This window comes from Exophiala aquamarina (assembly GCF_000709125.1).
Source record: "Exophiala aquamarina CBS 119918 chromosome Unknown aczIA-supercont1.5, whole genome shotgun sequence".
Taxonomy (NCBI): domain Eukaryota; kingdom Fungi; phylum Ascomycota; class Eurotiomycetes; order Chaetothyriales; family Herpotrichiellaceae; genus Exophiala; species Exophiala aquamarina.
This window is the reverse complement of record NW_013550583.1, coordinates 1,523,864-1,536,234: the sequence shown is the minus strand read 5'-3', so window position 1 is coordinate 1,536,234 and position 12,371 is coordinate 1,523,864. Positions and strand designations below refer to the sequence as shown.

General features: G+C 49.8%; 4 protein-coding genes across 4 annotated transcripts; 1 reads left to right on the top strand and 3 right to left on the bottom strand.

Annotated features, from left to right (window-relative positions):
• Window positions 1-1,536: 1,536 nt before the first annotated feature.
• On the bottom strand, window positions 1,537-2,262 carry A1O9_07212 (uncharacterized protein; the record flags this gene model as incomplete). The annotated part of the gene is made up of 1 exon (XM_013404158.1): window positions 1,537-2,262. One exon carries the CDS (start codon window positions 2,260-2,262, stop codon window positions 1,537-1,539), a length of 726 nt encoding a protein of 241 aa, XP_013259612.1.
• A 982-nt stretch (window positions 2,263-3,244) lies between these two features.
• Window positions 3,245-4,863, top strand: A1O9_07211 (uncharacterized protein; the record flags this gene model as incomplete). The annotated part of the gene is made up of 4 exons (XM_013404157.1): window positions 3,245-4,030; window positions 4,091-4,143; window positions 4,197-4,247; window positions 4,308-4,863. 4 exons carry the CDS (start codon window positions 3,245-3,247, stop codon window positions 4,861-4,863), a joined length of 1,446 nt encoding a protein of 481 aa, XP_013259611.1.
• A 138-nt stretch (window positions 4,864-5,001) lies between these two features.
• Window positions 5,002-7,887, bottom strand: A1O9_07210 (uncharacterized protein; the record flags this gene model as incomplete). The annotated part of the gene is made up of 1 exon (XM_013404156.1): window positions 5,002-7,887. One exon carries the CDS (start codon window positions 7,885-7,887, stop codon window positions 5,002-5,004), a length of 2,886 nt encoding a protein of 961 aa, XP_013259610.1.
• A 573-nt stretch (window positions 7,888-8,460) lies between these two features.
• Window positions 8,461-9,790, bottom strand: A1O9_07209 (uncharacterized protein; the record flags this gene model as incomplete). Its single annotated transcript, XM_013404155.1, has 3 exons — window positions 8,461-8,853; window positions 8,913-9,605; window positions 9,659-9,790. 3 exons carry the CDS (start codon window positions 9,788-9,790, stop codon window positions 8,461-8,463), a joined length of 1,218 nt encoding a protein of 405 aa, XP_013259609.1.
• Between the last annotated feature and the right edge of the window lie 2,581 nt (window positions 9,791-12,371).

Genomic DNA, 12,371 nt, shown 5'->3' with positions numbered 1-12,371 from the left:
CGCTGGGACCAGCTCTGAATTGAATTCCTGAAGAAAATCCTTTTGAGATATATGCACAGAGACCAGGGTATAGCGCCTGCTATTGCTAACCTTCTCCCTCCTCGTCAACATGTGTGGCTCGTATTGCAACCGGTGTAGAAGTCCATATTGAAATTTGAGACCAAGCAGCCTTGTCAAAGGTTCTGGAGCCCCTTTCCCTAGCGGGGAAGTTTAGTCGCCGACTCATGCAGAGGCTCTATGATCCTACTGGTAGGTCAAGTGTATGAGAATACGGAGTCGACAGGACAGATGGTCAAACCACAAATGAAGAGAGCTGTAATGCGCCATAACCGTTCAGCAATCATATTCCAGTGCTAAGGCCTCTTGGCTCTTGTAGCCCTACCCCATCAATGCCCTGCGATAAAGCGTCGTCTCCTGAGCCTTTCCCTACCGAGACCGCTGTTAAGCGAATCTGGCGCCTCGACAAAGCCAAAACATGGGGGCGGGAGGTCGCAACGTTTTCGGGGTTCTAAATAACGGGAATTGGCCGCCTAGGTACCGAGCACTACTCGTATGTACGAGTACCTTGCCTACCGTTACAGCAATGTCTAAGCGGCTGCAAGTCACAGGACGAGATAAGTCGACGGCATATTTTCTCATCTCATTGGAACGGACAGCTGCCGACAGGAGCTCAAACATGCTGATTATCGCACCCATTATTTAGGGTGTCTCTTGAAGATTTCTTAAGGTTAAGAGCGCAGATTTAAATCGTGTGATTAACGGCTTGGCCTAATCTTCGCGTTTGATTGTAGCCCGGATGTGGCTTGCTTTTTCTCCTAGCCACGTTCCCAACAAAGTTTGACCAAATCCCAGAACACGAAAGATAATCATTTCCCCTTTTATTTGACTTTTTTGGCTGCGGATCGCCCAAAGTGTGTTCCTGATATAGTGGAGGTGTGGCCCCTGCCTAGGTCGAGTCGTACTGAGGAGTACTTCCTCTCTATCAAAGGACGGAGTAGCAGCCTCTGGCTCTGTTGTCTTTGCTCCTCGTATGTATTCAGAAATTGCCATTTCTCGACAGGCGATATTCCGTACAGGGGAACCAAAGCCGAGGCCAAGCTCAAGAGATCAGTCATTGAATCACTTCAAGCGGGACTGGGCACGCCCTTCCAAACGACATGCTCAACGTCTCGGAATGGGTATCCCCGCATCTCAGAATCTCATATATCCCCGTTCGCGTCGACATATTTGTATACGTCCATTCCCTTAGTAATTCCGCTACCAAGTAGCGAGAGAGAGTTGATGTATGTTCCTTATGATTGATATTTGGCTAAACTGTAAGGCGTTTCAATATATTCTGAGCATCATTCTGTCGAGTGCCACAGCAGTCCCACAATGCTAGCAGCTGTAAATCTGGGTGTCCCAGACCCGACATCCTTTCAGTCTCCTAGGGACGCGTACAAAGCTCATTCAAACTCATCGCTAGCTTTCAGTCAATTTCGAATTCCACTAACCCCGACCTTCGAGCAATGCGTGCGATACTGTTCCGACCTCAGCTCAAACTTCATAGCCCTTGGTATAATCAACATCTGCAAAGCCCCAAGGGTAGTCCATGAAATGCGCGACCTTCTTTGCTGACTCCAGATCCATGACTATGGAGACATACCAGAGAACACAATCTATGCCGCAGCTGATTCCGCCTGAGGTGGCAATGTTGACTCCAGTCTTGCTACGTCCTGAGTAGATGAACCGTTTTCTCTGAACATCAATCTTCTCAACTTCCTGATGTGTTTTGACATATTTTTCGCTGAGAGCCTCCAATTTTGGAATGGCAGCCCAATGTGTCGTAGCAGGCTTTCCCTGGAGGAGACCATTGATACCTAGGAATTCCGAACCCGTGCAGATCGAGATGAGCCAGCGAGGTTTTGTCTCGGTCTCGTAATCTCCATATTCTCGGATTAGTTTGAGTAGCCCCTCACCACCGTCGTCTGAGTTCAAAACGTCGTCAATACCCCATCTCCGAGCTCCTGGGATGATCAAGGCATCGATGTCTGACAGCTTGACAGGTATAGGTATTCTAGAGCTTGGGTCGAGGATATCCTGGAAAGAGATGTTTCGCTGAATTTGGACTCCCTCGCACGCCTGGGTTAGCTCTGTTGCAGATGCCACCCAAACTTCGAACGTGTCATCCGGTAAGCCAGAGTTTTTGAGCACTTCCAGTGGCCCATTGACATCGAGGGTATTGAAGCCCGGGAAAATTGGAAGCAGGACATTGAATGTCATTTTGGTGTCTGATGGCTGTTGCGCAATATTAGATGTTGTATATCCTTCGATAGTATATGTACCCAGCACTCCTGCACAGTCTTCGGCGTTGAATCTATCTCTCCCGCCAGGACAACGGAGACTTGAGCGAATCTTGATCTGTAAGGCCTCTGGGTGCTGTTACGTCCAACCAAACAAGTGATTTATATGCTTCTGCCCTTTCGCCCTGGCAATGGGTGCGAGGAACGCGGGCGTGTCTGGCGTGTCTGGTTTCCCCGCGAAGCATCTAGAGTGGCGGCCTGAATTACACAGTATGGGGTTGTCCATGGTTGAAAAAGCAACGCCATGTGTCAATCGATGGCTTGTAACGACCGGCAGAACAGGCAAGTTATCGACGGATGGCCCACGCTCGCCCTGCGCCAAGCGGCGAACCTCGCAAGGTGAGCCAAAATCAAATTTGCTCACCGTGATGGAGGGGATCGGTGCTCTTACATATGGAGGGCCCCCATTATCCCCACGACTGTCTTAGCAGTATGTATGTAAGTAAAGTGGGGGCTACAGCAGTTATCACCATTTATCGCTATCCATGGCCTTCTTGGAAGCGTGATTGAGTGTGCGAGTCGCACAAGGCCGGGTTCAGTTAAGTCCTTGCCAGGGCAATTATTCATGAATCTCGCTTGACGCTCTGCCCCGGACTTGGCCGATGAATAAGCGATCTTCCCACCGACTTGGCTTCTGAAACAAAAGTCATCCTTCTTCCCTTCTCCATGGGCGCCTGCTATTCCAATTAACGTTCTATCCTTGCAGTCACCCTCTCGAGAGAGGGTATAAGATATCTATGGAATCTTTTGAAATAACGATGCAAATATCGATCAACATAGAAGCAACACGGAAATGAATGCATCAAGTAATTATTGCAAGGCTGAAGATATTGGTGGAGCTAAGTAACTCAGACCTCCTTCCCCGACGTGCAAGACCTATCGAGCAGGGCTATGCACTGGCAATGGACTCGCCACCGCCAGACCCATCATCTTCTGGACAATGGGCCAGCGGACGGAAACTCACCAAGTCTCAGCGCGAGAAGAAGAGAGCCATTGACCGGGAACGGGTCAGGCAACGACGAGAACAATATGCGGAACGAATTGTCACTCTTGAAGCTAAGCTGGCCGAGGTGACCGCAGAACTTGAGGATCTAAAGCGGAGTCGAGTAATAGAGTCCAGCGGCACTCTCAGCACCAATGCGCAGTGCGGTGCGCTTATCCCTAGAGATGTGTCCGGAATGCTAAACGACGTGTCTTGGATGGATACGACCCTCGGTATTCCTGCCGTTACGTCAAACACCCTACCAGTATATTCTATGGGAGCAATTGGCTCTTTTGAACCATATGTCGAGGATGACACCCATATGCTGCCCAATTCTACTCAGCTGATCCTCCCCAACGAGTCTGCGGCATTGCAAGTCTCAACCAGCGAGATCGCACCCTTAGATCCCTACCTGGAAGGGGCCAACTCCTTGGATCGAAGCCAGAAGTCAGACTGTCAGCGAATCCTGGGCCGCTCTGTCCAAAAGGCGCGATCGCTAAGTGCAGCGGATGTGTGCATTGACACCGCTCGTAACGATGATGTCCTCATCCGAGGCATCATGCATGGCTGGGATCACCTTAAGGCTCGCTATGAGTTCTTTTGCCCTCTGTGGGCAGCGTTGGAGGATCTTGATAACAGAATTTTCCGTCGCGCTGGAGCCATGACTCGATTGCCCGTCTTGAGGATGGTTCATTCTCTGCTATTGGTAAGTGCCAAAGTTGAAGCTCGCGACGCGAGCACCGCGATTAACGCTCTCTCCATAAAGTGCTTGGTAAAGGCAAACTCAATCAGCAACCTACCATCTTGGTATCGTCCTCGGTAAGAACGCCTCGATCCCAGCGACCTCCACGGCTTTCTAATATGACAAACAGAAAGGCGCAGTACCAAGTTGATCATCCGCTTTGCGCAGATCTGCTGCCATGGTAAGCGCGCAATTTCTTTCAACTCCCGCCCAAGACACCGACAATGACCTCCCATCACAGGCCCAAGCTCCGCGAACGCGCCGTTCTCTCCTCCTCACTAACCCAGACGAACAAGTTCTGGACGGAGCTAGTTTACTCTTTCCGTTTCGGCTTTCCACACGACAAGACGATCCACGAAGCCATCTCCCTAGACAACACCACAGACCGGTGGAGCTTCTCGGGCTTGTTCCTGAATCACATACTGGAGATCCGGGTCTGGCACATAGACCAGGATTTCTTCCACAATTGGCCTGAGACCTATGGAGACATCGTGCCGGCACCCGAGATTGGGCGGTCGCTTGCGTTCACTTCGGGGTGCGGGTCGCCACAAGAGTTCCTGTGGAGGGCCGCCGGATCCGGTGCGAGAATCGCAGGAGACGGGTTTCGGCCGCCTCATCATTACCATAATCATCTTTTGCCTCTGCCGGTGCGTGAGGGAGATGACGGTAAGAGATCGAATACCGGTGCTGAGGATGACAACAGCTGGGAGGTCTTGTCTTGGCGGATGCCAGTACCAGTTTCGGTGGCCGATGTTCCACATGCGGGATCCATGCCAACCGTCTTCGTCGATAGCTGAGTCTGTACTGCTTGAATGGTGGAACTCGTATTTCATTACCCGTGGGGATTTCTAATCATAGTCCTATAAGTTTATGGAAATCGATTATGACACGTTTGGTACGCGACCATGATCAATATCAATATCACACTTCTGACATCAAACTTCTGCTCCTTCTGCTCTGAATAGTTGGCTTCCTTTGGTCTTTTTGAACAGGTAGGCAACACCTCCGCCCCCAATAGTCTTTTGATCGATGCCCAGCGTTTTTTCCAAGCAAGCATCTTCGACCATTTCCAGGAGGCGGCTTGTCACATCTGGACTCGTGTCTCCACTCCAAAGCACAGAAGTATTCAGATGCGAGTACTTCATCAGTTCTTGCCTTTCGGCCTCCAGTCCGGTTTTGACAGGTGTGCTTGCTCCAGTCCATTTTTTGCGACTACATCTATCGATCGAGGGCAAGTCCGAGATCTCTGGAAGCTCGTCATCAAATGAATCCATGAGGTCCTGCATTCGTTTCTCGTGCTTGGCACCATCTTGTGGAAGATAACTTTCCTCTTGTGCATTGCAATTTCCACGAGTGCCTTCACAGCCGCACCTGATCAGCTCATGCGTCCGAAGTCCCTCGTTCTCGTCTAGCCGAAATAGATCCCTCAATTCCGCTTGGCTGAAAGTCGAGGTACTACTCTTTCCTTTCTTGCCGCCATCATTCGCACCAGACGAGACAGCCGTGCCAGCTTGCATTATGCTGTCTGCTAATGCCCGTTTCACAGCTTGCCTCTGCCAGATTCTCTCTTCAAGACTCCCCTTGATGAGAAACCTATAGATTTTGCAGTGCCTTTGTTGACCTTGCCGATGAATACGTGCAATTGCCTGATCATCGGTGGCAGGGTTCCAGTCTACATCAAATAACACCAATCGACTTGCTCCGATCAAGTTGAGGCCAACTCCACCAGCTTTCGCGCTCAGTAAAAAAGCGAACGACTGTGAGGACTTGGAGCGATTAAATTGGTCCACCAAGCCTTGTCGTTTCTTTGCAGCAACAGAACCATCGAGGCGCAGATAAGTCAGCCCAGTGCTGCTTAGTAATTGCTCGATCAAGTTGAGTGTGGATGTGTAGTTGGACACAATCACTACCTTTTCATCGGTTGCACTATGAATTTCTTGCAAGAGACAATCCAAGAGTCGTATCTTGGAGGAGACAGAGTTATGGTACAGCTTCGAGAGACCAGCAGGAAGCATCTCATTCAGGGTTGTCAATGATGCTGATGGTGTGGCATCATCATTGCCGTATTTTGGATCCATCAGGGCCGGGCTATTGCACAACTTCTTCAAGATCGTGATCAATTGAAACGCGGTTTCGTTACTGCGTAGAGCAGTGTCAAACATCGATGAATGTAGAACACTCTTGTAGATCTTTGCTTGCGCTGGCGTAGGTTTGCAAAAGAGGACAAACTCTGTTTTCGGAGGGAGAAAGTCGGCCAGAATATCAGCAGTCCTCCGGAGAATGAATTGAGCAGTCGCGTTGGCGAGCTCGTTGCTAGCATCCTGGCCTCGCTCAATATCTTCGTCAGACGCATTTGGCTGTCGGCTCTTCATGATAGGGTTCTCAAAATCTTTGGAAAACCCTTTTTGGGAGCCTAAACATCCATCATTCACAAAATTCACCATGGCATAAAATTCGCCCAAGTCGTTTTGAATTGGGGTGCCTGATAGGATGATGCGCCTCGGAGTGTTCAACGATTCGATTGCCTGACTGCTTTTGTTTTTCATTGTTTTCAGCCGGTGTCCTTCATCGCATATGACAATGTCAATCGGAGGACCTGAAGCAAGATCATCTGCGACAGTGCGTAGTCTTTCATAGCCGATGATCATAACTTGATAAACTCTACCGTCAAAACTGTTCAAGCTCGTGTTCTGGTCCTCAAATTCCAGTACTCCTAATCGATCAAGTCCAAGCCACTTCCTGAACTCTCTTTTCCAATTACGGATCAGCGATACTGGGCAAACGATCAAAGCTCTTTTCACAACTGGGGACTTTTTATGAATTGGATTCTGTCGGAGCAAGGTCCACAGCAAGGCAATTGTAGTTAGTGTTTTCCCTAGTCCCATATCATCTGCAAGGATACAACCTTGTCCGTTGAAGTCGCGAAGACCCATGACACACTCATAGAGAAATTTGACTCCTTCTCTTTGGTGAGGTCGCAAATGCTGGCCAACCGCTGGATCTAGGACAACATCCACCACCTGCCGACCGGCTGGTACACGGTGTGGACGCTTGAACACAAGAGACCCTGCAGCGTTGGGATCATGGCGAGGAATCGGTTTTTCCTTTGAGACTTGAGGCAATACTGTTGTTTCTTTGAGTGGCTGCTTGAATATCGAAGTCCGAGGAAGAGCAAGTTCAGAACGTGTCCCTTTTGGCTTTTCTGCCTTTTCCCTCTGGATCTCAGCCTTCATCTGGTCTCTCAAACTTAATTTAGAAGGTTGCGGAGCGAGAAGTCCAGGATCATCTGACTTTGATGCGTTTTGTTGTATCTGCTTTCCAGATGAGCCTCCGAGTCTGACTGCAGCAAGGTATTCATCTCTCGATATGCACGCGTCCACCTCGATCTCTTTGCCACCGACAGACAAATTGGAACCTGGAAGCAGGGGGTATGCAAAGGCAGCACGGCCAATGTTCTTTCCAGTGTTATTATACAAGGAAGCATAACCACCACTGACCACAAGCAGTCCGTCGTCCGTCCATGTTTTGTTCTTTTTGTTGGTGGGAATGCGCCAGAGGACTGAGTAGTAATTTTCGAACCCTTTGCCCTCTCTTGGCTTTGCAGTCTCATCAGGACTTGGAGGGTTATGAATCGGGTTCAAGGGGCGCCTGCTCCCGCCTTTGTCGTCCGCCGCAGCATTGACAAGTGGTTGGCGCTGCGATGCAAGAGTTGGCACATCTGGAGGACTGAGTTTTCTTCTTTTGGCAGGCAGCTCCCTAGTGAGATCGTTGGTTTCTGCTGTTTTCCGAATTGTCAGTGGCTTGAAGGGCTTGGAAAACATTGCCAGAGTATAGATAGCAGCCTGAGGAAGGCAAGTTGAGCAGGCGTGTGGATGAGGTGCCATTAATTGGCGTGCGCCCGACGCGCCCGCGGTTGGACGCGTTGAGGGGCTGTGGGACGCGCAGTCACGCGCGTTCGTGGCGCCAAGTTACGTTTCTCCTGCCGGCGCCCAAAGCAGATCAGATGTCTGCAGCATGTTACTCTGGTGCTGTGTTCAAATTACTATATCTTGCTTGATCCTGCCTGAGTGGCACGGCTCTTCCTCTTCAACCCCGCATAGTGTACAATTCCACCTCTTTATCTTACATTGAGATTGTTAAACCAGCTTTCGAATTACTGCTTCCCTCCGGTGATGGTACCTCCGCCACTGTCCATTTGTCAAGGTCGAACGTATGCATCAGCTTGAATGCAATGATGCATGCACCATTATGGAAGGTCTGCCCGTTCCTAGTCAATGCCACAGCCTTCTTTTATACAGCCAAACCATTCAGACCACCAGTCACCTAACATAACATAGCACCACACGAACTTGTTCTGTCAGGTTTGACACTCTACCATGAACTCCAAAACTGCCTCATTGTTTCTCCTTTTTGTCCTGTTCGGGCAATGGCGTAAGTTTGTCTCGAGCCTCATCCTGTGCCTTCTCATCCTCAACATCACTGGTATCGTCCACCAGGTCTTTGGTCATGACGTAGTTCCAGAGAACTCTCAAAATCAAGAAAAGCCAGAATAGGTTGAGGATTTGCAGAAATGCAAGCAGAGAGAATGTGATGATCTGGCTGATCCAGCATTTGTACTGTTGAGTCTCCCAGTTGAGTTCGTAAGGGCCGACAGTTGCAAACTCTGTTAGCACAGCCCATAGAATATGCAAGTTGAGGTAGTGACGAGTGTAGATCCAAACGAGAATGAACAAAACATAGTATCCATCGGTCAAAACCGAATTCAAGTAATTCAGGACTCTCGATGTCTGAAAAGAAGTAATATCAGCCTAAGCAATAAGGGGAGGACGAGGACGTCAGGACATACTGCAAGGCCAAAATCGGAGATGTCGTGGGTGATGTACACTGCAAGTCCTATATAGGTGAAATGAAAGCGATAGCTCAGCCAGATCAAAGCCAGCGTGACGACATGATGAGCGGCAAATTCATAGTAATCAGTCCTTGGTCTCTCCAGCTGGAGAACCAGAACAAGAGCTTGCTGCGACCAATAGCTCGCTTGGATAAGATAGTACGCCTTGAACAGACCCTCGTGTTCGAGGTGAGGGAAGTCTTCGAACATTGCAGTGGTGTTGAAATACCACACGGGTGATCGCGACATTACGTACAGCCCGAATGGAATTAACATGCTGAAATACATCACTGTATACATCTGTTCCATGAACCTTGCCATTTTACGGCGGCTCGTGATACCAAGGTATAGGCCCAGTGGGTTCAAGAGGCACTGCATGCAGAATTCTCTCATGAATGAAAGGACGATTGTGTAGAAGGCGACAAATGCGAAGTCTTTTGCTCCCTTCCCATACATAGTCGGCCCTTTCGGGTCGGTGTTCGACCGTGGATAAGAGAGAAATATGGCAGCGTGGAGAGGGTTGGTTGGACTCGGGTCGAGGGAGTATCCGAGAAGGACAATGAAAACAAGCGTCAGTGGTATCAACCATGTGTGTTGACTCGCGTAGCTGGAGTATCGTTGCCAACTAGATTGACCTCTTCGCCGTTTGGACTAATCAGATATCAGACTGAGAGCACGAAGCGAGATCGAAGGATGTTCTATACACTTTTGAAGGGAATGCCAGGAGCCTTTGGCGCGCCTGCGGGCATCGACCTCACTGCGGCTGTCGCAAACGCGGGCCCCGTGTCGCCTGGAGGCTCACCACCAAGCCTGGAAGATCGTCTCGGTCGGGACATGATGGTGGCGTGGTTTACAGAATCCGACGGGAAGAAGTATATCCCTTGATCTGTTGCCATTGCCAAAACATAAAAAGACAAGATGTATGCAAAGAATGAGTTTTATAAGACATTGGGACCATCAACAGATGTTGACACTCATGTGTAGGCTAGGGCGACAATTCGGGAATGCCAATTGCTGTGCGATACAACTTACGAGTATGATCGAGGTATACAGTAATGCATCGTTCTTTGACTGGAAATAGAAGTGTGGGCCGAGGGGCAGGTCATCGTAGGAGTAAGTGAGCCAGTGAGCAGGTCAGCCTTGATAATGGACAAGGCTCAGATGGGGGACGTAAGTGGATCTGTGAGATTGCGGCTCTCCAACTGGACCGTATCCCAGCGAGAATCCGAGCTAGTCCACGACAGCAACACGAGATACGGTCGTATCCCGTTGCTACTTCAAGCAGGCGACAGTTCGGGTGTACACCTGTTGGATATCTCGACTATGTAGGTCACTGAAGTGAGTCAAATAAAGATGATCGAGATTTCTGTCGCTTGTTTTTCCATGGTCACTGAATGTGAACATACTTCCCGGCACACCTGCCTTCCCTTTTCCCCTCTCTTCCCCACGTTCTGACCATGTTAGTGACCATGTTCGTAACATCTCTCGTAAACCGGAATAGTTTACTTTTGCCAAGGAAAAAAGGCGACATACTGACGACTCAAGGGTAGAGGCGCTCGGACCGGGGATGGGGTACGGCAAGCACACACGCATTACGGTGTTGACTCCGTAGAATACGAAGCGAATAGGGAGGTTGTGTAGGGCCACAGATTCGGTGGGGACCGAGGCGTATGGTATTGTCTAGGAGTTAAGTGAGAGAGGGTGTAAGACCCGCCTCCCCACCCAATTAGAAGCCTTGGCGCCAAGGCTGCATGACGGTGACTTCAGGCTGCCCTGCAAGCTCTAGAAACCTCCTGCCGCTGTGGTTACGAATATCCTCAAGGAGTCGTTGTTGACTTGGTACGAAGTACAGTAGTAGAGGGGTTGTGTATGTAAGAGATTGGTGTGGCTGAGCGGTATGGTATTGCTAGCTTGGTGAGGATCCTAACTAGCACTCTTGGCGCCAAGGCCCATTGTCGTGCTTTGCACGGGAACAAGTCCTGTGGGCCGTCCTCTTCGGAACGGGGACGGTGGGCACCTATGGAAGCGAACGTCCCACGAGTCCACGACTCTACGAGCAGACTTCGAGGCATTCGGACACTCTTCCGATTCGCTCGTGTGCTTAAAAGCTCGGGTCGACTTGGAAGAACTCTAATCTGGCGTCCATGTTCAGCTCCGAAAGCGCAAAGCCCGCACCTGAACATTCCAAGCAAACCCTCATAGTAGCAAAAGAGGATGTCCTCTCAGCCCAGCCCGAGAGCCAATGTGGTCAGAGGAGATGAATGTCCTTTCATTTAGCGTAGTCGACCATCGAACTTGGTCTTCCCGCCTCCACCTCCTGTTGTTCCTCAAACCTCCCGGGTCGATGGGGGCATCCAGTCACCCCCACCGGCATCTTCATGATCATGATGAGGACGAGGATGAGGATGATGTCTGCCATTAATATTTCGGCGCCTCGTCTTCGAAACCTCGAATCCAGGAATCTCAGTGCAAATCGTTTGTAATGGTCCCTCAACAATTTGTTGAGCATTGCCAATGCGCCGCTATCGTAGAACGTCGGCACTCGCACCATTCACATTTTGTCAGACTGGAGGCGCCGAATTATCCGAAGCGAGAAGCTTGAACACGGACGGGTTTGGCCTACATAGAACCCCATATGTTCCCCAAACTGCCATGACACTGAGCCACTTTAATTGATCCGTGAAGGTCGCTGCTCGGATGTTCCCGAGAAGGCTGTTTTCCACGCAACAAGGACTACACGACCCACCCATATGCTAAATCAAATGTATTGAGCACAAGTCAGAGCAACAATAATTCCCTAAATGCAGTTACCCAACGGTTGTGTTTGTCTTGAATTTCGATCGGGGTTTGCCCTTACCAATTCAACCCAAGGGGCCCAAGGTCATCAGATGTCATCTACCAAAGCGGCTGCTGAGAGACCTAGTCCACAGCCTTCCCTATACAGCCGGCGTCACCTGGCGTGGCAAGAAGAACTACTGCCTATGATGTGGCTCTCATTTTGTTCCACACAGCGTTTCTGGAAGCCTACTCGACATCGGCATGAAGTGTTTGGCAGCGAAAGTGTATGAGGGGTCGCAGATAAAGTTAAGTAGTTGTCATTCCCTAAATTCAACACTTAAAGCTATGTGTAAGACTATAATAATAAATCTCGCTCTTAGGAGATATAGCACCGAGTCATCGAGGCGCTTCCTTCCGGCGTCACACATGCCCCACCACGAGCCTGTTCTGCTGATGCTCTCCATACCGAATGTGATAGAGGACGAGACCCGTATGAGGTTCACGACCCCCTGGATTTCATGCCTTTAGGTCCGGTCCTTGAAAAGGGGAACGTAGGAATTATTATACTTTTAAGTTCCACTTCCCTTCATTCTGGGATAACGTAAACTTGGTCAATTCACAGTGTTTGTCTTTTCGTGA